The 22,532-nt window shown below is 41.4% G+C and overlaps 2 protein-coding genes across 2 annotated transcripts in view; both read right to left on the reverse strand.

Moving 5' to 3' along the window:
* Positions 1-2,113, reverse strand: part of LOC104499248 (coagulation factor XI-like) — a 16,048-nt gene extending 13,935 nt beyond the window's left edge. Inside the window, exon 1 of the mRNA XM_010143103.1 lies at positions 2,056-2,113. Coding sequence (XP_010141405.1) covers positions 2,056-2,113 — 58 coding nt within the window. The remainder of the gene's footprint in view (positions 1-2,055) is intronic.
* Positions 2,114-12,310: 10,197 nt separating this feature from the next.
* LOC104500235 (cytochrome P450 4V2) overlaps positions 12,311-22,532 on the reverse strand; it is a 15,412-nt gene continuing 5,190 nt past the window's right edge. Inside the window, exons 4-11 of the mRNA XM_010144221.1 lie at positions 20,785-20,975; positions 20,301-20,370; positions 18,948-19,074; positions 16,935-17,126; positions 15,433-15,535; positions 14,977-15,111; positions 14,628-14,807; positions 12,311-12,556 (exon numbers count right to left, since the gene is read on the reverse strand). Coding sequence (XP_010142523.1) covers positions 12,381-12,556; positions 14,628-14,807; positions 14,977-15,111; positions 15,433-15,535; positions 16,935-17,126; positions 18,948-19,074; positions 20,301-20,370; positions 20,785-20,975 — 1,174 coding nt within the window. The 3' untranslated portion in view covers positions 12,311-12,380. The remainder of the gene's footprint in view (positions 12,557-14,627; positions 14,808-14,976; positions 15,112-15,432; positions 15,536-16,934; positions 17,127-18,947; positions 19,075-20,300; positions 20,371-20,784; positions 20,976-22,532) is intronic.

Consider the following 22,532-nt stretch of genomic DNA (forward strand, 5'->3'; position numbering starts at 1 on the left):
CATCAGTCCCATATTGAACTCTGCAATGAAACCCACTCGGGGTGCAGAGCTGTGCAATGAAAACACCTAGGCAGCAACAGGTTCTCTTTCAAAATGAAGGCATTTGTAAGATCGCCTTGTTAAAACACACAAGAGGGCTGCGTTTGCAGAGCAGCCCACTCTCTTCTTGTGTTTTGCCCTCCAAAGTGGTAGCAAATATGCCATTTTTTATTCATGTCTACAAAACTGCTTTTTCTTAGCTAAAAGATAAAGAGAAAAAAACCCTGTCTTTTTACAGAATGGAAGGAAACCCAACTGAAAACATTTCATCTAGCTACTTAATCAGTTACTTCACAGATGTTATACTGTGTATAACATAAAACATTTAAAAGCCATTTAAAAATAAAACAAATGGAACTATCATACTGGATTTTACAGTTTTAGAATGTTGCAAGTCGATTTTATTTGTTGATGTGATTATAAACTAAGGTAATTCTGTTTCCTGCACATGCATAAAATATATAATTTATCCCCTAAAAAGGAAAAGGGCCATATGTACAAGACAAGATATATTAATATCTTTTAAAGGTTAATTTCTCATTAATACAAAATTTTTACTTTATAAACATCCAGATTTTCTGGTATATATACTTTCAAGAGCTTTCACGAAAAATTTGTATTTATTATTCTCAGTAAAGTTTCTTCACCCTCCGTTTTCATTAACAAAAACATTTTCTATCACTTAGATTTCTAAAGTCAAAATAATTTTGCAATTATTTACTTTATCAGAATTTTGGATCTTATTTATCTTCTATTATAAATTAACACACACAAAAAAACTATAAAACTATGTACCATGTAAAAGTATGCCAGCTCTGAATACTTTAATAACAAGGTGTGTTTCCTAGGCCTCAGAAATGATCCAAGGTGTTAGTTCTGCTGAGATTTCAATCCATGTAAAACATTTCCTTAAATAATACTACATTTATCAAAGAGATTTTGCAATAAAAGCTTCATTACCTAATTGTCATCTGAGTAAACAGTTAATACATTACTGAACATAAACTTCTGTTCGGTCTCAATGATAATTTATCAGCACAGGGAACTTCGGGGAGATGCAATGCAAGTTTTGTAGTTTGACTTTTGCTAACTGAACAAAGTAAATCATTAACACAGACCAATATTGAAAAACATACACAATCACTAATTTTCCAGAGTATCAAGAGAATTCTAGAAAATAGTTTATGATAAAACAATTGGTTCTGGAGTTACTTATTCACCCTTGTTGCAATAGTCTTCCAAGGATGATGATTCGTAGCTGTTGCACACTACTTTTTAAATCAGTCATTTCACCCTAAAGCAATGTGTGAATAAGACTGAAGGTTGGTGGGGTTTATTTATTTTAAAAAAAAAAAAAAGTTGGCTCTGAAGCTCAACCACTGTGCCCCAGTGAGGCTGCTGAGCTGTCTGGCTCCTGCCCATGGCTGTCAGTCCTGTCTTCTACCCAGAGAGCAGCGTCTCTCCAGAGGAAAGGGCTGAGGCTCTTCTGCAGCTGGGAAGAGGCAGCCAGCTTACAGCCATGCTGTGGGACTGAGCCCCCAGCAGCCAGCACGCATTACTGCAGACTTTAGAGTTCTGATCTGTGATGGGGAAAACCAGGCTAGAGCAAGGTCCGCTGAGAAGCACAGGATGCCATTTCACCTCCTGAACCCCCATCAACTGCAAAGGGCTCCCTTGCTAAGCTGCTGCTAACCTTGCAGTTGGATGTGGGACGCTGAACATCACATTGATTTCACAGTTACCAGCTGGATGCAACTTCTGTCTGATAGAGGAAGCTGCCCATAGAATAGTGTGTGCATGCTGGGTGAGGTGGCAGCATGGGGAGGGGGGGCAGCAGAACAGCGTCAGCAAAGCCCCATGAGAAAACTCCATTTGAGCTACACGAACTTAACCAGGCACAATCCCGTAGAACCAAGACAGCTCTCTCAGGACCAGACCGCGGTTACTAATCACCTCCCCTTCTAGAAGAGTTGCATTACCCTGCATACCTACCTTACGTATTACATATTTACTTACCACTGTAAACAGAAGCAAGGAAGAAAATGAAATAAAAAATCCGATAAATCCAATTCATCCTAAAAAAACCCCACAAAATCATTCTTTAGCATATGCTTAATAAAGGGTGTATAATTAGTCTTATGAAGTACTGCAAGGCATATCACTGATTTACGCTTGCACTGTTGTACCATTAGTACAAAATGACACTGAGAATTACAAATTACAGCTGTGATATGCAGTTATGACATATATTAAGTAGCATAAAAGAGGAACAAAGGTTTGTCCTTTACCTAACATTGCAAGTAGCAATAAAGCTTATAAAAACTTAGAGATTTTCTGCTTTGTTTAACAGCAGAATATTTATTCTTGCTTAGACTGGGATACTGGAAGCAATATTCTATCAAAATGTCATTATTAACCCTGACTCCTCCCTGGTAGGTAAGTAGATACTCTTATCAACAGAGCAAACAAATGACTTGTGGTCACTGCTTCGGATATGTTATATGAATTTTAAACCTTTTTTTTTACCACATGCAGCAACTTAAGCTCTGAAAGAATCAAATAAATTAACCGTATCACACAATCCATACAGAGATCAGCATACACTGTCTGGTTGCTATGAAAAGCTTTCACTGAATAGCAGTTGCAATAATGGTTACATACCTGAACATATAGTAGGTCTGGATGAACGGACAAGATTTATGCTCCACCAAAAAAAAAAAAAATACCAACAACTCATGTTAAATATTACTGTTCCTGCAATACTAACTTAGCTTTAATATTTACTTTGAATGGGTACTCTCTTTCTGTCAATATTGGTACTGACCTTGGGCCACTTTTTCAGAGCATACATCATCCAGACCGCAGTGGAACTGATGTCCAGATTTTACAGCAGCTCAGCATCTGCCTCTTGATGACGTTTTAAAATAAAAGGCAAATCTCTGGTTGAGAACAGTCAGAATCTCTGCTGCTAGCACAAGAACCTACATAAACAGAGAATGAGATTTGTCTCAAGAGGAAATCCTGAGCTGGGGTGGGGGGGAAATCCACTTGAAATCAGTAAGGCTAGTGACTCAGTCACAAGTAAGTAACACCATTATGAAAGTACTGTAACTGAGGACAGAGTCATCACCTGTCTGATGATACTGTTATTGTAAGATAACCATCATCATCATCACGGCTTGGCTTCACGAATGAAGATGTGGGAAGGGCTTTTCCCACGCTCACTGCAAGCGATGAGTGCACCCTTCAGGCCTGCGCGGTGGATTTTTTAGGTGAGGCGCAGCATGCGCAGAACTGGCTCCACCCTTTACACCTGAGGTTCATCTGCCAGGGCCTAGCGAGCTTGGACGGTGACAGCGAAGTCCTCAGGTCGTAGGTTTGGTTAGAGTATCCTTCTCTGAGATGACGGATGCCTTACAAGGCTAAATGAGCTCCATCTGCCCAGGTTTGGAGTCAGAGTTGCCCTTCTCCTAGGATGGTTGCCCGAAGGCCAGTGAGCCCATCCTGCCCGTGGACACACTTTGTCTGACCCTTCAGTTGAGACCTGTCTGGCTTGGGAGACCCCACCAGAGGCACACGCCACCACCAGCACAGCTCTCAGCCTCACAAGGGCACGCAAGCTCCTTCCCCACGGCAAGGGGGTGCCCGTGAAAGAGATAATAATATTTTGTTATTATTACAAATACTATATTTTCTTACTATTTTCTTATTATTACACTGTTTTCCTGAGGCATTCCCTTGGCAAATAGACACAGCTGTATGCTTCAACTGTTTTCTTTAATATCAGTTCAAGTTCTTATCCCTCCTTTAGTTTGCCTGAAGCCAGAAGAGCAGTTTGCAGATACATGACATATAAATGCAACAAGAAGTTGATTTTCGTAATTACCTTTAGTTTGTGTAACAAAAGCAAAATAAATTTCAAATTAAAAAAAATTCTTTCAAATTAAGAAAAAAAAAGACAAAAAAAGGTGTTTTGCTTCATAGTGAACTTGCTAAAGGGACAACTCTTCCCTCCTCCCCTCTAATTTCTCTCTTTTCTTTTAGACTGAATATGCTGGAAAGACGGAGACATATGTTCCACTCAGAAAATATATGGATCAAAACATTTCACCCAGCTGTGAACCTTTTGAGCATCCTGATGATTGAGATGACTTCTCTGTGACTTATGGACCAGCAAGGTCTCCAACTCCTCCTTAGAGACAAAGAACTGTCTCAAAGAAAGTTTTCATACTCCCCTGTATATCGATTTTCTTTCCCCTGACATGTTTGTAGGAAAGCACTCAAATGTTTAGAGTACAGCAGCTTTCATTTTATGTGCTCTCTTCTAAGTGTGTAACACTGACAAGGGAGAGTGCTAGAAGGCTTTACTGCAAAACACTTTAATATTTATTCCCATAACATGAGTGTTTTGAGACTAAGATGCTCGTACTGCTCTGACCTTTAGTTTAGACAAGGAGACTTTCCATTGGCCATAAGGTGTAAAAATATCATGGGAGTACAGCTATGGGAAAGTATACTACACCATCTCCAGTCATCACCACTGATGCCTTCCTGTGTAACCACAGGTATGTCACTTAGTCTCTCTTTTCCCATCTATAAAATTATCATAATCTTTTACACCTCTGAAAAAATTATCACCTCTACTTCAAAGTACAGACTTTTCATAATTCTGAAAGTAATCACAAAACCTACCATATATATGAATATTTACAAACAAAAGCTGAATTTGTAAGTTTTTGTGTTGCTCAACCTGCACTAATATTCAATTAAAATAATTGTTGTTCCTTTTTTTTGTGTGTGTGTATGCATACTTTCCACTTGGTGGCACAAAGGGATCAGAATTTCCTTACTTTTCATTTCTCCTCTGGGCTTTCCATCTCGGATATTGGGCAATGTTATTCCAGTTCAATACCGCCTTATAAATAAACCAAACAAAACTCCAACCTCACACTTTTGGAAAAATAAGGTATACAATTCAAATTGTCAGGAAAAATAGGGTATATTCATCATAAATTTCACCAAGATCATGTGTCTCATCACACAATATGCAGTCATATCCCTTCATCAGCAGCTTCTGTAAGATTTCCTTTCTATAATCCATTATCTCTATTTGTCTCAGAAATTTGTCTCAGTAAAAGGTGTCTTTTGGTGATGGATATTTGTTTCATAAGCAAACTAGTGTGGGGAAAAAAAAAGAAAAAAAAAAGACTTTCTTAAAGCAGCTGCTCTCAAATGTAGATACCACGCTCCTTCCAAAAGCATATATCATTTTAACTACATCTATATGGGCATCAACTGGATTTGATGGCGAAGCTGAGAAATAAGGCAGCAATGCTATTTGGAGAGAATCATGCTGAGTTTGCTCACTTCAGAAAATAAATACATTGTCTTTTGGTGGGCCTGCTACTTGCGTGACAAAACGCTCCCCTGCTTACACCGCTGTACTTCTGTACAGGGAAATGAACAGCACAAACTCTATGCCCCTGAATTAATTATTGTTTATTATATTATAGGACATATTTATTATAGCACAAATTATAAAATATGCTGAGATAAATTCTCAGCTGGTATCAGTTTACTGAGCTTCTCTCAAATCCAAAGAGATTACATGATTTAAGGGAGGAGAAGAGCTAAAAATTCAAAGTGCATGAAATACCAAAACCATATAACACTCCTTAGGCTTGTAAAGGCTCCACATGTATGATTACTGTTGTCTGAATTCCCTCATTATATTCATTTATAATCAATAATATTCTGGCAACTAAATCAGGATATTGCATTAAGATTTAGCAATTCAAATGGCAGGGTTAAGAGTTCCTCAAAGCACTTCAATAAAAGAGAAACATTTTTCATGATACAAAATTCATAGGAATCACCTGACACATAATGGAGCACTTAATCCATTTCATTCTGACTTGGTATTTACAAAATAACACAACCTGCTTCAGCCAAGCTGCTAGCAAGTTCTTTAAGATTAAATCTCCCTGGCAGTTGCCTACTAGCTTGATACCGCTTTCTGCTGATTTCCACTGTGATTTATGCAAAAATCTCATTCATCCACAAAGATGGCAGGAACTACCAAATTGCTTCGCCTCAAGAAACAAATGACTGGACACTAGTCTGATTTAGGTCTAATTCTGCCTGTCAGAACAAACTCCCACATTCCCATGGCAATCCTATTCAAAAAGCAGCTATCAGCATGGGAGAGGATCTACTCTCTGTAATGAGGCACCTGCCAGGCATGACACAGAACAAGAGGAAGAGCATCTCAGAGGGAACGAGGGAAGGAAGGTACCAGTGAGACAGGAACCACACAAGTTCTCATTTCGATATGGCTTTGTGGACATCCTTTCATCTGAATGAAGATGCTATAATCATATCATGAACCTGGTTCTGAATGTTCCAGTAGAAAAAAAACCCCTCCAAACATTCTAAAGTATTCTCTGTGATCTGTAATTCTGCATGATTATCATTATTATGTATATGACAAAGAACAACGTGAAATACCAAATGCTGATAAAACACGTTCTGAAAATTAAATCTTGAACTTTCCTTCTTACAATGAACAATCTGGAGCCTTTCCATTTGTGTCCAGATGTCATTATGTGAGTGAAGAATCTGCTCTCTCACTAGATCAAAGTCTTCTTGTGTTTGACTTGATTCCACCCAAAATGGCAGCAAAAAGATGGCTAGAAAAACTTATTCACTGATGTGTGCAAAGTGCTGGATTGCATATTGTTTTGAAATAAAAGCAGTATAGTAGTTCCATATCCTCCCATTACAGGTCAACTATAGTCTTCCTAGAAATATAGTCCAGATGTTAAATAAGAAATCATCATCATCACGGCTTGGCTTCACGAACGAAGATCTGGGAAGGGCTTTTCCCACGCTCACTGCAAGCGATGAGTGCACCCTTCGGGCCAGCGCAGTGGATTTTTTAGGTGAGGCACCAGCGTGCGCGGAACTGGCTCCAGCCTTTACACATGAGGGTAATCTGCCAGGGACTAGCGAGCTTGGACGGCGACAGCAAAGGCCTCAGGTTGTAAGTTTGGTTAGAGTATCCTTCTCTTAGATGGATGCCTTACAGGGCTAAACGAGCTCCATCTGCCCGGGTTTGGAGTCAGAGTTGTCCTTCTCCTAGGATGGTTGCCCGAAGGCCAGTGAGCCCATCCTGCCCATGGACACACTTTGTCTGACCCTTCAGTTGGGACCTGTCTGGCTTGGGAGACCCCACCAGAGGCACATGCCACCACCAGCACAGCTCTCAGCCTCACAAGGGCACGCAAGCTCCTTCCCCACGGCAAGGGGGTGCCCGTGAAAGAGTCGCTGCTCTACCTCCGGACATCACAGACCCGGGCACGGGGTGGCTGGAGCCTGCCAAGAACGGGAGTCCTGGAGGTCGAAATAAGAAATCAATGCAGACCAAATTCTGTTGTCAGAGAAAAAATAGGAGACAGTTGCATATGCTAAACAACAAATTGCTGCTGAGTTTGATTTGTAAGAGGGCTTCTTTAATTTTTCCGTATAGATTTCATTTTTTCTTATAAATGGAGAATTACATGTGATAAATGTCCAAGGCCTTGCTTGTTGCAGTGAGAACACCTTATGCAGGTTATTGCTAGACTCTAGAGAAGACAGAGCACTTCAGCTTACTGAAGGGTTCCAGTGTCTTGACCAAGAGCTGTAAATTGTCAAACAGTAACTCTTAAGCAGGCTAAATATGTCCCTAAACTACTAGCCAGGAAACTACTGGAACTACTGGAACCAGGTCTGGAGGTTTGGGCATACAGCTTTTTTGTTAACTGACTGCCTCTTTTAGTTCAAAACAATTTGCATTTTCAATGAACCCTTTCCATCTCTACATGCTACACTTCCAGGCCTGGATCAGAAAATTTCCTGAGCAAAAAATTCCCATTTCCTGAGCAAAAGAAGGAGTTCTACTTAGCAGAGAACTCCCATTTTTAGAAGAATCTCAGATTACTTTGGGGGGGGCAGGGGTTGTTTGGGGGTTTTGTTTGTTTGTTTGTTTGGGGGGGGGCTTTGTTTAGGAGGTGAGTTAATTTAGTTTTTAATCCATACAAACTTCAAAGACTATCTTCAAAATATGACATGACCATGAACTGAGGTAGTACTATACTGGAAGGTTGGCTAGGGGTGGCACAAATTCTGCTTTTAGGAAGGAAAGTGGGGTAGGATTCTCCAAAGGTTCTTTGAGTCTTTTACCAGCCAGAAGAGGAGTATCAGTGAGATGACACATTAAATCACACATGGCTAGAGGATTTGTAGGCAGCAGTGTACTAACATCTATAGATGAGTGTTTGTCTTTTGCCGCACAAAGATTAAATGCAGGAAGGCAGATGTCTAGCAAGTGGCACTAGCCCACTTCTCCTGGTGCCTCTGACAAGTGGTACTACCCAAGAGTTCACACAGAGGGTTTGTTGTCAGTTTTCTCTTTAACAACCGTAAACCATGACCCATAAACACTCTCCTCTCTATTTCCGTCATGCCAGTAGAAAGTTGAATCCTTTCTGTCACCATACAAAAGAGATCTTTATGAGATGAGGCTATCAACTTCTTACAGCAAGGCAGTCACATTTCTCAGCACTATCCCATGATTAGCATCACTGAGACTAGCCTATATGAACTATATGACTAATGTGAAATATTACTCATGAGTAACATTCGGGTTCGGCATTCAGCTGCCACCTTTATACCACCAGCAGGACAAAAATCGCAAACAGCCACTATGCAAGTGCATTTTTTACTACACAATATTTTATCGTCACATTACTTAATCAGGAAACTTGCAAGGCTGCACTGCACTCCTAAGTCCTACAGGGTTAAGAAAGAGAAAAATAAAACAAATTGAAGGTGTTGTTGCTGACCACAACCAACAACTACATGACTCAGGTTAATAAAAACACACTCTACACAACACAAGGTATCTAACATCTCCTCTGAAGGCCAAAAGTTCCTGTTATTTCAGGATTGATTTCCTCAATATTTATTTCATTAGCAGCCTCCAATCGCTTCAGAACCAGTTTTTACAACAAAAGGTGAGAGGTCACCACCTTTTCAGGACATCTATGAACCAAAGACTACAGGATTACATTAGCGCTCATCTTGGCAAAGATGTTACGTGCATCCCTGAATAGGGATGTTTCACTTTGGTAACCCTGTGCCAGCACTTGAGCCTGTCCACTTTTAATAATGAGGTTCTCAATACACTTTAATTCAGTTTTTGTAGCAATTATTTTTCTTGTTCTCAGAGACTATAAAGAAATTACAGTTTACTTGAGATCCCATTATGAGAGGAGTATGGTACAAAAACAATGAACAAGCAAAGCCATTGGTCATTGTAGATAAATATCACAAAAATTATCTCCTTATGGAGACAACTGGTATAGTTTGGTCAATTTAAAAAACCATTTCCACAAAATAGGTCCCACGGGAGAAAAAGAATTAATATCAGTTTTCATTTGTCTTGAAAGTCCGCAATTTCAGGACATAGTTTTTACAAAAAAACACGAAGCACCTTTCCAGGGTTCAACCACATACTGAATGTTCTGAGCAAACACATTCTGGATGAATGTGTTTGCACATCTACAGCTGCAAAGCTCACATTACCAAATACTCAAAATCATTAAATAATTCCTTTTCTTAAGGTCTCTTAGGAAAACCTTTCATTTGTTTTTGTTAAGGGTTAGAGCTGGGCCAGCTATTAGATGAGTGACAAACACTCTATATTACTCTCTCCTCCCTTCCCTCCCTAAAAGGGGAAAGAGGAAAGAAGGGAGAGAAACTTATGGATTGGAAAAGGAAACTAAAACTGCTTTAATGAGAACAATAAGAACAAAATTATATATATATAACGGAGGGATTCCGTTAAGGTACATCGAGGTATGTCAGTCCCTCGACCCTTAACAATACAGAACCCAACACCCCTGATGGCAACAACATCACCATCACCGCTGATACTGTGGGGCAGGCACTGGGGAAGTCCCAGACTGGACTCAGCAGCTGACGAGAACCGGATGCAGGAGCTGGATTCCAGAACTAGATTCAGGAATGCACAGACTGGGATCAAAGGCAGAACAGACAAAGACCTCCTCAGACACCGGCCACTGAAGACTGGAAGAGGGGCTGACCTTTGTGATCCCTCAGCTTTATACCGAATACGATGTCTATGGGATGGAACACCTTGTTGGTCAGTTCAGGGTCACCTGTCCTGTCTGCTCCTCCCCACAGGTGCAGCCTCTCACTTAGTGCACACCCAATGTGGTGCACAGGATTGGTCTTCGTAGCAGAAAGTACAAGCAAGAGCCTTTCTGCATCCCAGTCCATGGTAATAACTGTGGACATGAAGCGTTACCACTTCTAGCAGCAGACACTGTCTGCAAAAATACACCATTAGCTTCAGACAGTGCAGTCACTTAGCAGAGACTGAGCTGGAAAGTGAAATCACTGAACAGAATGAGTTCTGTTCTAACCCAAACCAGGACAGTTTTACGTGTATTAACGTAAGAAAATAATCTCAAAAGTTCTCTCATTATAAACTGTAAGCTAGACAGTAACTCATTATTATCAAGCAATAAAACTTGTCTTTGAAAATGAAAGCGGAAGAATGCAACCATATTATCACTGTTAAATGACTTGTTTTCTTAGTATCAAGAGAGCAATTACAATAAACTATTTGTGAAGGTCTGACTTCATTTATGTAAACTAAGCAGTTAAATCTTTTTGTAAGATCCTCTGAAAACGGTAAAACCTAGGTTTATCAGAAAAATAAAGAATTCAGCAGGTTCAAGGAAACTTCTAATTTAATTGGAAAATACAGGAATTGTTTTCTCTCTATTCTGATGTTCTACAAAGCACAGCAGTATCCCAGGTATTAAAACACTAAGTGTTGTTTAAAAGGGTACAAGGAAACAAAAAAAACCAAACAAAAAAAATCCGTAAAGGTCAACAAAATCAATCAGGGCAGATTACGCCTTCCCTACCCTGTAACACATTAATCATTAGAGGTGGACCAGTCCATATTCACTATACCAGCTCTGACCCCAAGCTTCTCAACCAGTTCCTCTCTGCAGGTCACCCAGAGCCCCAGAACAACCTAAAGATGATAGAACACCTAAAATCCCCACTGCAAACCACGGTGGCAACTGCAACTGTTCCATCAGCAGATAAAGGTGTGGTGTGGTGATCAGCATGCACCCTTCTTTGTACAGTGCCAGGGTCATGCTGGGGTAATGCACACCAGCCAAAAGAAGTGCCGAAGCATAGGGCAGGGAGCAGACCAGCTAGAGGATCTCAGCTTGGTCTAGCACTGGCTTTTACTCAGTGCCTACAAAAGTCACAGTCAGTCTGCTCTCTGGCTGTGTGGCTGTTGCAGATTTTGACCTGTTATGAAGATTCAGTCAGAAACTTTCACAGGCACTTCGTTCAATCACTAATTCCTCTTTAATATCAATTAGCAAGAAATTCTCTATGTTGCCTTCAGGACCCTAAAAGGCCAGAGCAAGCTGACTTATTGTTTTGGCCTTGACTAACACATAAAATCTGGTTGATTGATCACTCCAGAGGAACGGATGATAAGAAATAATTTTCCATCAGGAATTTAACCACACAGAGACATGTTATTTTTACAGATATAATTTAATTCTATATTGAGGCATAAAAGTTTATTCTCAAAATCTGTACTAATACAGTGGTTCTGACATTATCAAATCCTGTGTGTAATCTGAACACTGTCTACTTCATATAGATTAATGCTTATGGTATACCTTGCTAAAAAGATAATTCAGAGCACTCACAAAAGAACTACTGTAAATGCACCGAAAAAATAAAGGGAGAATTGAAATTATCAGAGCTTTTTGTTTTGTCTTCATAGATGCAGTTATCACCAAAACTGAAAAAAAAAAAAGTCAAGTGAAAGAATTGATCATTTGCACCTTTCAGAAGCAAAGAAATCTGAAAAGTATACAAAGATTTGAGACTATCAGTTGCCTCACAAATGCCATGGGATATAACCAGATCACTCCAACACAGGCATTACTGTTGTTATTACCATAATTTGAGGTGGTTTTGCAATTGTTGCAGTAGAATAATCTAGTTTGAGTAGATACGGCACTCAGGTTTTATGTTCAAAGGCTTACATTCAAAGATGAATGTTAAGTTCCTGTGTACTAGAGCCATTTAGGGCTATTACAGTATCTTTAATGAAACAACGATCAACAACTTCAGTTTCAACAGATTGCTGGACTGCCGGAATATCTGATTTAAAAACACCTCAGCCTAAATAGCTTGGAAGTTTTCGGAAAAATAAAATCTTGAATTCTCTTTTATTCTGATCCAGCTTTTGGCCTCCTCTTCAGCTTAATCCAGATGCCTTTATCTGGACGAAGAATCAGTTCTCCACTCAGACCAAGCTCTTCTCGTTTTTGACTTGAGTCCACCCAAAAGCGCCGGAGGATGTGGGCTAGAAGAACTTTCTCCTCCATTTGTGCAAAGCGCTGACCTACAAATTACAGGGCAGCAAAAAAAAAAAAAACAAAAAACGAATTAAAAAAACCCCAGATACTATCACCAGGTTGCATCAACAGTTGCTGCATTTGCATCCTCACAGCAATACCCCTAGGAACACAAGACAGCAAGGACTGTGCATCTCCCTCAAGAACAGAACTGCCTTTAGTCCAAAATCGAGGTCATATGGCTACTACTGAAAAGAGCACTTTCCTTTGCATTACAATTCTGGCCTTGCTGGGACAATCCACAGCACGTTCGCCTTCCCATAGTACACAGAACTCAAACAGCAAAGAGGTAACAGTCAACGCTACACGGAACTACTACAAAACACAGCCTTGTTACGCCTCTTGAGTGGAACAGATGGCAGACCAGACCAGGAGAAGATGCAGCACAGGAGCTGCGAGGAGAGACAAATCCCACTGTTCCATATATACAAAGAAGAGCAATGGAGATACAACTGCAATAGCACAACAGACCAACCTTCCTTCAAAGAACACTAAGCATCACACACACTGATGATTTGCTAGCACAGAGGACAAAGTTCAATTTACACTTCAGAGAAAGCTGGAGAAGGAAAGGGGAAAATATAGAAAAATATGAGAAAAACCAAACTGAGTGTCACATTTCAGGCAGTTCACTGAAACTACACTGAAAATGGAAGAGGACGCAAAATTCAGTGCTCAAAACTTTTTCTGTGCTCCCCTCTGTATAATATGCACAGATGGATATCTGTACGCATTGTCCTGGTTTTGGCTAGGAAAGAGTTAATTTTCTTCCTGGTAGCTGATTTTGGATTTAGGGTGAGAATAATGTTGATCAAACGCTGATGTTTTAGTTGTTGTTAAGCCGTTTTCACCTTAAGGATTTTTCAGAAGCATGGCTAGGACAGCTGACCTGAACTAGACAAAGGGATATTCTATACCACAGAATGTCACGCTCAGTATATAAACTCGGGGGAGTTGGCCAAGAGGGGCAGATCGCTGCTCGGAAATCAGTCAGTGGGTGGTGAGCAATTGCATTGTGCATGTCTTGTCTTTTCTTGGATTTTATTTATCTCTTTCTTTTTTATATTCCTTTTCATTACTATTATAATTATTATTGTTGTTGTTATTATATTTAGTATTATTTATTAAACTGTTCTTACCTCAATCCACATGTTTTACTTTTTTTTTTTTTCCAATTCTCTTCCCCATCTCACTGGGAAGGGACAAGTGAGCAAGCAACTGTGTGGTGCTTAGTCACTAGCTGGGGTTAAACCACACACACGTACACAGCAACGTATTTATGCAGTGATATTAATGAACTACTTCTGCACATGTTCCTGGACATCAACTATCAACAACCAACCAACCCCAACCCGCCAAAAAGAAAATAAACGAAACCAAAACTGTAGAAGCTGTTTTTCCTGTTCCTGTAAATGGTGTGACAATTGCTTAATGTTCCCCATCTGTGCTTAAGATCAGTGCAGGGAACAGTCTTTCCATGTGTTCTACAATACAAACAACAATGCTTCTACTTTGTGCATAGAAAAATGTCAAGTATATTGGTGGCACCTGAGGCGCTAACAAGTTCAGTCAGTGAAAACACTAGAGCAACAACAGTGTCCTAAAAGAGGAAAAGGACCCATCAGTTGCAGACTACATGTTTCGGACACCCAGCTGAGACCATGAGATACACAGATGAGATGTTTTGAGAGCAAAACAAGCGTTTGGCTCCTCTCACTCTGGAATTGGAAATTTGAAGCAATTCTGTCCTAACACATGAGCCCAGTAACACGCTGCCAGGCTGCACAGGCAGTAAGGCAACACCAGTTAGACAGAGAGCAGCCCCTGGGAAGAAAGGAAACCACTGGGAAGAAACAACATGTGACAGCTCAAGCACCAGGCTTGCAGGGGAGACAACACCCAGCATTTGGGGAACATGAGGAGGGCAGGGGGGAAGAGTGGTGTACATGACCAGCAGGCATATCGAGACTTAGATTTCTCATATACTCACTGCTACCAGAGTTACTACACCAAAAGCAGCCCTCTCACATTACAGGGGCTTCCTCTGCAGCTACCTACCAATGCAGTTCCTGGGACCAGCTGAGAAGGGCACGTAAGCATATGGGTGCCTTCCCTTAGAATTTTCAGGGAAAAATCGCTCAGGCCTGAACTCCTCCGGGTCAGGGAAGATCTCGGGGTCTCTATGCAGGGCATAAGTCAAGACAATAATATTTGTGCCTTTTGGTACCTCATATCCATCTAAAGAAGAAAGAGAGAGGGAAAAGAAGGGTCAAAACAACAGCAGGTAAGTGACTTTTTATACTCAAGAGTACAATGAAAAAATAAAACACTGCCCTTTACTTGGGAAGCACCTCCACCGAGGAGATGCTAGCAGGCTAGGAAGTGGCAAACAGAGGACACTACTTACTAATACAGCAATCGTCATTCAAGGTACGGCCAAACATTGGAACTGAAGGGAAGATCCGAAGGGCTTCTTTCACAACACACTCAAGGTATTGAAGCTTCTTCAAATCATCCATTGTAACAGGATGCTCAGTGTCACCTGTTCAAAAACAAACAGGGACAAGCAAGATCAAAACTTCCCACTTTTAGTTAAACAAACTCAGCCCAGCTCCCTCCAAGAACTCTCATTATGCACCAAGACGAGAAGGTGCTACGCGTACACTGAACATGCACGACTTGCCCCAAAGATGTAAAATTAGCTATACAGATCTTCCAGCACCTGTTCCAACCACCTCTAGCTATTGAAAGCTCCAGGAGGGCCACAAGGCATGTTTCTACATCTAGTCTCGTAACGTACCACATTTCCACTCACAAATGCAATCACCACCACAATCCCAATGAAGGGAGAATGGAAACGCACCAAACACCTCATCCAGTTCTTCATGAACCTTCTTCTGGGCTTCAGGATTATGTCCAAGTAAGTAGAGGACCCAGTTCATAGCAGCTGCTGTTGTATCATGGCCCTAGAGGTTCAGATTTAGAGACATTCATTTCAACACTATTCCTGTGCACAAATAGGTTTCATAAATGCTTAGGTGTGCAGGTAGTGTGGAAAGTGACACTTATTAGTCCCAAGACCACAAGAAAAACAAAAATCAAGAATGAAGAACTCTATGCAACATGCTGATTATCAGGATCTAAGATGACCCATGATTCTGTCACGTGCCTGAAAACTGACCAAAAGGGAAAAGTATTGAAATAACATGATCAAACTTCATTCTCTGCCTTCCAGAAGCAGCATGAGCTACCAGTATGTACACAATGGAACAGATATATATTAATCTTTTTGGCTACTGTCTGGTCAACAATGTAACATCTGACAGGCCAACAACTACCATAGGAGAGATAAAATGGACACAACCAGTAACCTTTAGAAAACTATCCAAAAAGGGTAAAAAACTATTCAAAAAAAGGGTCTAATGAGACACAGTACAGTGGCCATAGGAGGAAATACTTCTTAGTTTCCTAGGAGAAGGGGATCAGCTACTACAGTTCTCAGCATCAGATAAAAACTTGGAAAGGAAACAAAGGCAAAGAGAACAAAACCAAAACAAAACCATAAACCAAAACAAAACAAAAAAGAACATAAAAGGGAACAGTTGACCAAGAAAGGACTTTGGTACTAAAAAAGGTGCACTTGTGAAGTTCTGGATGCTGCACTTCTTCAAAATCCAGCTACAGGAATGATAAGATGGGAAGTGAGTTTCTCTAGGTTACAACAGCAGCAATATGACTCTGAATTAAGCTCTTCTGAGAAAGAATTCAGGTCCACCTAATGGAGGAGTGTGGAGAACTGAAAGTCTAGTTTAGATCCTTCATTGGACAGGGAACCAGACACAAGACGATTGCGCCAATGCACAGTTGTTGACAGAACCAGGAAATTACAGCCAACTTAGCAAGGGTCAAAATGCAAGAAGAACACATGGCAAAATTGAACCCATTTAGAGCTCTCTTTAGCATTAATGAGGTTTGCAACGGAAGCTGAGAGCCTACAGCCCACATCAGCCATTTAGCTCTTATTACTCAGCTTTCATGAGCAGAGCCTGCTCACATAGGCAGGGCCTGCCACATGTCTATCGCCCAACATTTTGCCAGGGCACACAATTCTGGATCAAATATTTCTACTCTTCAGTTGTTTCTATCCTATAGATATTTCCTGTTACATTTCCAGGGCTAAAAAAACTTCACAGTAAAAGCAATCTCCTGAACTAAGAAGAGTCACTACCTGCAAATGGTCAGTCTCAGGTTCTGGGGAAAACAAAAATCCCCAAACCCTCCAAAAAACAAAAAAACCCAAAACCCAAACCAACCAAACCAAAACAAAAACCCCAGACCCAACAAATCAATGGGTTTCTTGGGTACCTCAAACATGAAAGTATCCACTTCCTCACGAATATCCCTGTAGCTCAGTTTGTTTCCTTCATCATCTGTTGCATTCAGCAGCATGTCTAGGAAAGCTTTTCTCTTTTTTGAGCCACTTTTTTCACGGTTGCCATCAGCATTACATTTTGTATGCTTGGTGTTTTCAAGTTCTGCAGCTTTTTCTGCAATGACCTGAGATTAGAACCATTATATTAGATAAGATGCATGCAGCACAGGCGCACAGTCTACATCACACAGGTTTGTCCCAACTTATTAGAACAACAACATCCATGTGTAGCAGTTACATGAGCTAGTTAGCTTACTGTCAGCATTAGCTCATGAACTTTAACTGACTTTTTGTATTAGTAGGTGAAATATCACCAACACCTCTTTGTCCCAAGCAACAGAGTGAAACTTGTATAGCTTTTTTATCATCAAGAAATTAGATAGCCAAATGACACAGTCTGTTGATCAAGAATTGTAATGACATCCAAAATGTCTGGGAAAAGCCAATTGCAAATGTCAACAATAGTGACAGCAAATCAAAAAAACTTCACTACAATTTGAACGGCCTGATCACCAAGAAGATAATTCTCTACCCTATCCAATAACTAAGGAAAGGATCACATCTCCAACATCTGGGGAACCGAGGAGACTGAAGAGAAGCTAGGGCACCCCACAACCCTGCATCGGGACTACACATAGCCTGTTCCAGCATAGTTGGAATCACTACACGAAAGCTTCCCAAATTTACTGCAGTATGAGAGCAATGGCTGAACTTCCCTTTTTTAGGTTAAAGCACACATACAGCAACAGACAGGGACTTCCTGCTGTCGCCACTGTAACAGCAAAACAGAACCCTTCAATAAACTGGTTTTGCTTTCAACAACAACAAAATAACCAAAAATAAAGGCTGTAGAGCAGGTAGTTCTGTTCAGAGGAAGTACTAAATGAAAAAAAAAAAAGTTATACACACACAAACATATGTTGCTTCCCTCACTGAACATATATAGATATAAAAACACATACTGGACCACCTTTTGCCTCAGTGCATTCTGTCAGCACATACACTAGGTGATATTATTATTTACTGTTCCTTTGTCATCTTCTAAGATTTGACTTCTTACGTCCAGTGCAGCAGCCCAGCACAGGAAGGTCCCTTGAAAAGCCTCTCTCATGTCTCACTGCTGCAGTTCCCAATAACAGGAAGTGAAACATGAACCTTTTAAAAACATCACAGAGTCCATGCGGCTCATTATCCAAAGTAAAAGTTCAGAGACTATCTCCTTTGTTGTGGACCTTGACACAAAGACATTATGGGGTACATATACCTACTTCAGGGAGAGCAGCCTCCGTGGTAACATTCTAACAGCACATTTCCAAGGGCAACCATTGGCAAGAACACCACAGAGGCCGTTTGGTGAGAGAAAGGGGTGTTACTTGCACAGTCTAACATGGTGAGATAACACTGCATTTTATGCCAAGTCCGTGACCTACACTTGATGATTTCTGGGTCAAAGCGTCTTACTGCTGATGTGGGGACCTGTGTGTGTTTGCTCATCTCAGCAGTTTTGCTCCAAATAGGTAAAAATAAATACAGGCTTCCATTTCTGAGGGCTGGACCAAGTGACATTACCAAGCAGAGAGCCTTAGGCTTACTGCTACAAATTTGCCAGTGAGCTGTTGCGGATGATTCAGATGTGGAGCATCTGGGGCAGCACAAGAGCTCAGCAGACTCTTGTTGTTTGTTTCGGTTGTCAAGAACCTGAAAGCCCTGCAACTCCCTTGGAGTAGTATAAGACAGAGTCTAAGTTATATAGGACAGAGCTCCTGACACAGGAGTCAGTTGTCTTATTTTCAGGTAATTACTCAGCATCCCAACAGAGAAATAGTTCTCCTCTTAACAGATGCATATGAGATGGCTGAACCTCACCGCCATTTAGAAGTTCTCTACTGAGTTCTCTACTTTGACAACAAGAAAGTACCATTAAAAAAAAAAAAAGGAATCTATACTGTATCTGTAAAATTGTGAAGGATCTTGAGGTTCTTCTGATGTTCTCTCCCTTCCTTGAACAGCACATATAAACGATCTGGCCAAAACCAAGGGCTCTTCTGTCGCTTGTGGATTAGATCACTCATCCTAGGGGCACAACAGTTACGTCATGTAACATTTCTTGACAAAAAGTGAATCTACAGCAGGCTTTCAAGAACACAAAGAAGTTCCACCTTCCCCCATGAAACAGAACTTAAACTGTGTGAGTTTAAGCCATCTGAAAGACAGGCTATTCATATTTGCTTCCCAATTTTAAACCATCTCAAAATTTCTGTAATCTTTCCCAGCATCGCCATGATTTGTATCTTCAAGCACTGATCTCTGAGAAGGAGAGCATACTCTCATTTAGTAGGAATCCCCTTGAAATGGACATATTAAGTCATCCAGTCCAGTTCTGCTCCACCTGAGTAAAGCACCAACCACACCGAAAAGATTAGTACAACCTGAAAAGACTACTTTTGTCACGGCTCCAGAATAACTGCTCCAAGATCTCAAATAGCCATCTAAAAGCAGTACATTCCTACTTGACTCTCCAGATACCATATATGTCAGACAGCACATGGAATGTATTTGAAATAAAGACTATGAGACCACAAGTATGCTCAAACACAACTAGGGTACATCTGGAGAGGGTGATTATCATTGCTGTTCTGCTCTTGCACATGCTTTTGGCTGCAGAAAGAGACTTTGAGGAGTAATTATTACATTTCAACCAACTGTGGGACAGCTCATTTGCATTACCATCTGGGAAAGGCCAAGGAACCAATGACAATCAAATCCTCTAATTCTACCGCTTTTATGTAACACACTTGTCTCCACAAGCCCCATCAAAGGCTAGGGGTGAGATGCCACAAGCAGCTACATCTCATCTAGGTTGGCACACCAGTGTGGTAGGAATATAGACCATGTTTTTTCTAATCTACTGGACAGTCACATACAATTTGAATGGTGTAAACACTGCCATGAACAGCAGTGCCTCAGCTTTAACATGCTGTCTAAAACAGCAGCCTCTCAATTCTGCCAGTCATGCTGATATGAAATGGTGCACCTCCTTTTGGTTTTTTTGAACCTTCTGTACCAACAGATTAACCAAATCGCAGCCGACACCTCTTCAATGCCTCAGCCCCCCATTGAATAAACTCACACCATAAAATGCATCAAAGTCTGCAGGAGTATCTCCTGCCTTCTTGACTTTTTACCTCCCACCTGTGAACTCTTGGCCTTCCCTCCTGGCTCACAGCAGATGAACACCTGACAGCAGCAGCATAAACCCCAGCCCAACTACAAAGCAGCTAAGGAAAATGTCCATTTACCTGTAGACAGCACGAACGTATTCAGAATCCTTATTCTCCTGAGCACCCACATTCTTGCCCATCGCTGTTTCTAGAAAGAAGAACTCAATGGTTCACAAGTGCAAAGTAAAATAGAGAGTCCCTGTACACAACAGGTTATTACTGCTCCCAGCCTCGGACTGTCACCATGTCCCTTCAACAGGTAAATACAGACATCCCATCCCAGGTGATGAGCTCACTTTACATTTTCATGGCCAGGAACCCTGCTCCTCAACACAACCTCACTTCAGACTGCTATCTCTGCCCTGGCAGACCCACAAACTCACCTGCTCAGATCCACACAAGACACTCTAGGAGAAAGGACGGCCTTGGGAGGGTGGAAATGCATTTGCACAATATGGAGGGACATTTCTCTTCAACTATCTCCTCACACAACACGGCATAGTTGTAGTCATGAGCCTCTGCACAATACACAGCCCTTCCACAATAACTGAAGAGAACTTACCACAAATGATATCAAGGGCACAGAGAGTGATGTCCAGAAAGACATTAAATGGTTCCTTGTCAACATGCTTCTCCAATTTCTCCAACAAAATACTTCCTTGTTCATTCATAACCTCTAGAAAATCAGTTAAGATTTCGAAGTGGAATGTGGGAGTTATCATCTTCCTCCGCGACCGCCACTTGTCTCCAGTGCTGCAAATTGAACAGGGAGAAGAAAGAGTTAATAACTCAAAGTCAAATATAAAACCCTCACCATCACAGGGAGAACACAGTAAAAACTGCAGCCTGAAACACCTTCACAAATGGACACTCTGTAGATGACTCTTCAAGCTGTCCATAGCACTCACCAGAAGGAGCAAAATAGAAATATTTCTTGGTCCAGCTCTCTCCAAAACACAAGCCACCATTTCTATAGTTGCTCTCAACAAAAAGAGATGCCAACAAGACTTCAGGCAATACAGCTTTGTGATTGCTCAGTGCGCAGACTCAGAGGGATGGAGCAGGTGCCACCTATAGGACAAGCCAGCTTTTCAGCATCAAGGCATCATTGCCTTTTCTCTGTAAATCATCACCACTCGTGGCCGCCTTCATCTACGAAATGAGCATTGCAGAGAACTGGAGTCCACGGACGTTACACAAATTACTGCCTCAAGGTCTAGCTACAAAGTGCTTACTTCGAGACAGGCACCCACCTTCCACACGTCAGTGAACGAACATGGAGCCACAGTGGGTGACACCATGAATGAAACTCAGGATAAAGGGTATTTCTCATTCTCTCACATAAACTTGCGCCTCCCACACCACGTAATTACAGCTGGCTTTTACGACACCAGGATCCCATTATGAAGCATGAGGAGTTTACTTCTGAGAGCTCCAAACAGGCAACAAAGCTCCACTGCTAACAGGGGGACCTTGACTTCCTCACAAAAACACAGAAGAGGTGCAAGGCACCAGAGTCAACTGCTCCGACTCTTGAGTATCTGCATCATCCAGACCTTCTCTGACCCTCCCGAGACTGGAGAACAGCAAACCCTGCCATCACTGTTCCTCCCTCTCTCCACTCCTGACTTGCACCCTCGCCCAGGCTCACTTCCTATGAGCTTCTACTTCATGAGGGAAATGAAGGACGGGGTGCAGATACTCTTGCATTCTTCACCAAAGCATCACCAACCGTCCTGGGTTAACAGAAAACAGCTTGGTTTGCTTTGATGGACACAGAAGCAGGCCAATTAAAGTATTCCTTCCCCCGCACATCACTGCATCTGACTGGCTGGGGAACTTTTGGTGGGACACTGTTGCTTTCAGGGCCAGTGGCAGGAAGGGAACCACGGGAAAAGCACGCCTTGTGCCTGCCATGGGAGGCGAGCCGCTGACGCCCTCCCCAACCACTCCTCACCGCCGTGTGTTCCAGCCACCACTACCCAGGTGAGCGGGCCCCGACCCCTGTCTACGCTGTGTGCCATCAGCCATCACAGACTGGTAGTTTCTTCTATCACGTTTGTTTCTTTTACCTGCTGCACCAGACCCCTGATCCTTATGTATACTTGTTGATATCGTTTTGTATATGACTGTATTTTGTATATAACTGTTCTATTGTTATTAAAACCATTTTAGTTTCCTAAATATAACTGAGGCCTCGCCTACATTTTCTTCTTCTCTCTCCTTGATCCTTATCCCCTGGAAGGAGGAAGGGGTGACTGGAGAGAGAAGTTGTCCCGTGGCTGGGCCTGCCCCTGTGCCAACCGGTGA

The sequence above is a fragment of the Buceros rhinoceros genome, unplaced genomic scaffold, assembly GCF_000710305.1.
Source record: "Buceros rhinoceros silvestris isolate BGI_N320 unplaced genomic scaffold, ASM71030v1 scaffold200, whole genome shotgun sequence".
Taxonomy (NCBI): domain Eukaryota; kingdom Metazoa; phylum Chordata; class Aves; order Bucerotiformes; family Bucerotidae; genus Buceros; species Buceros rhinoceros.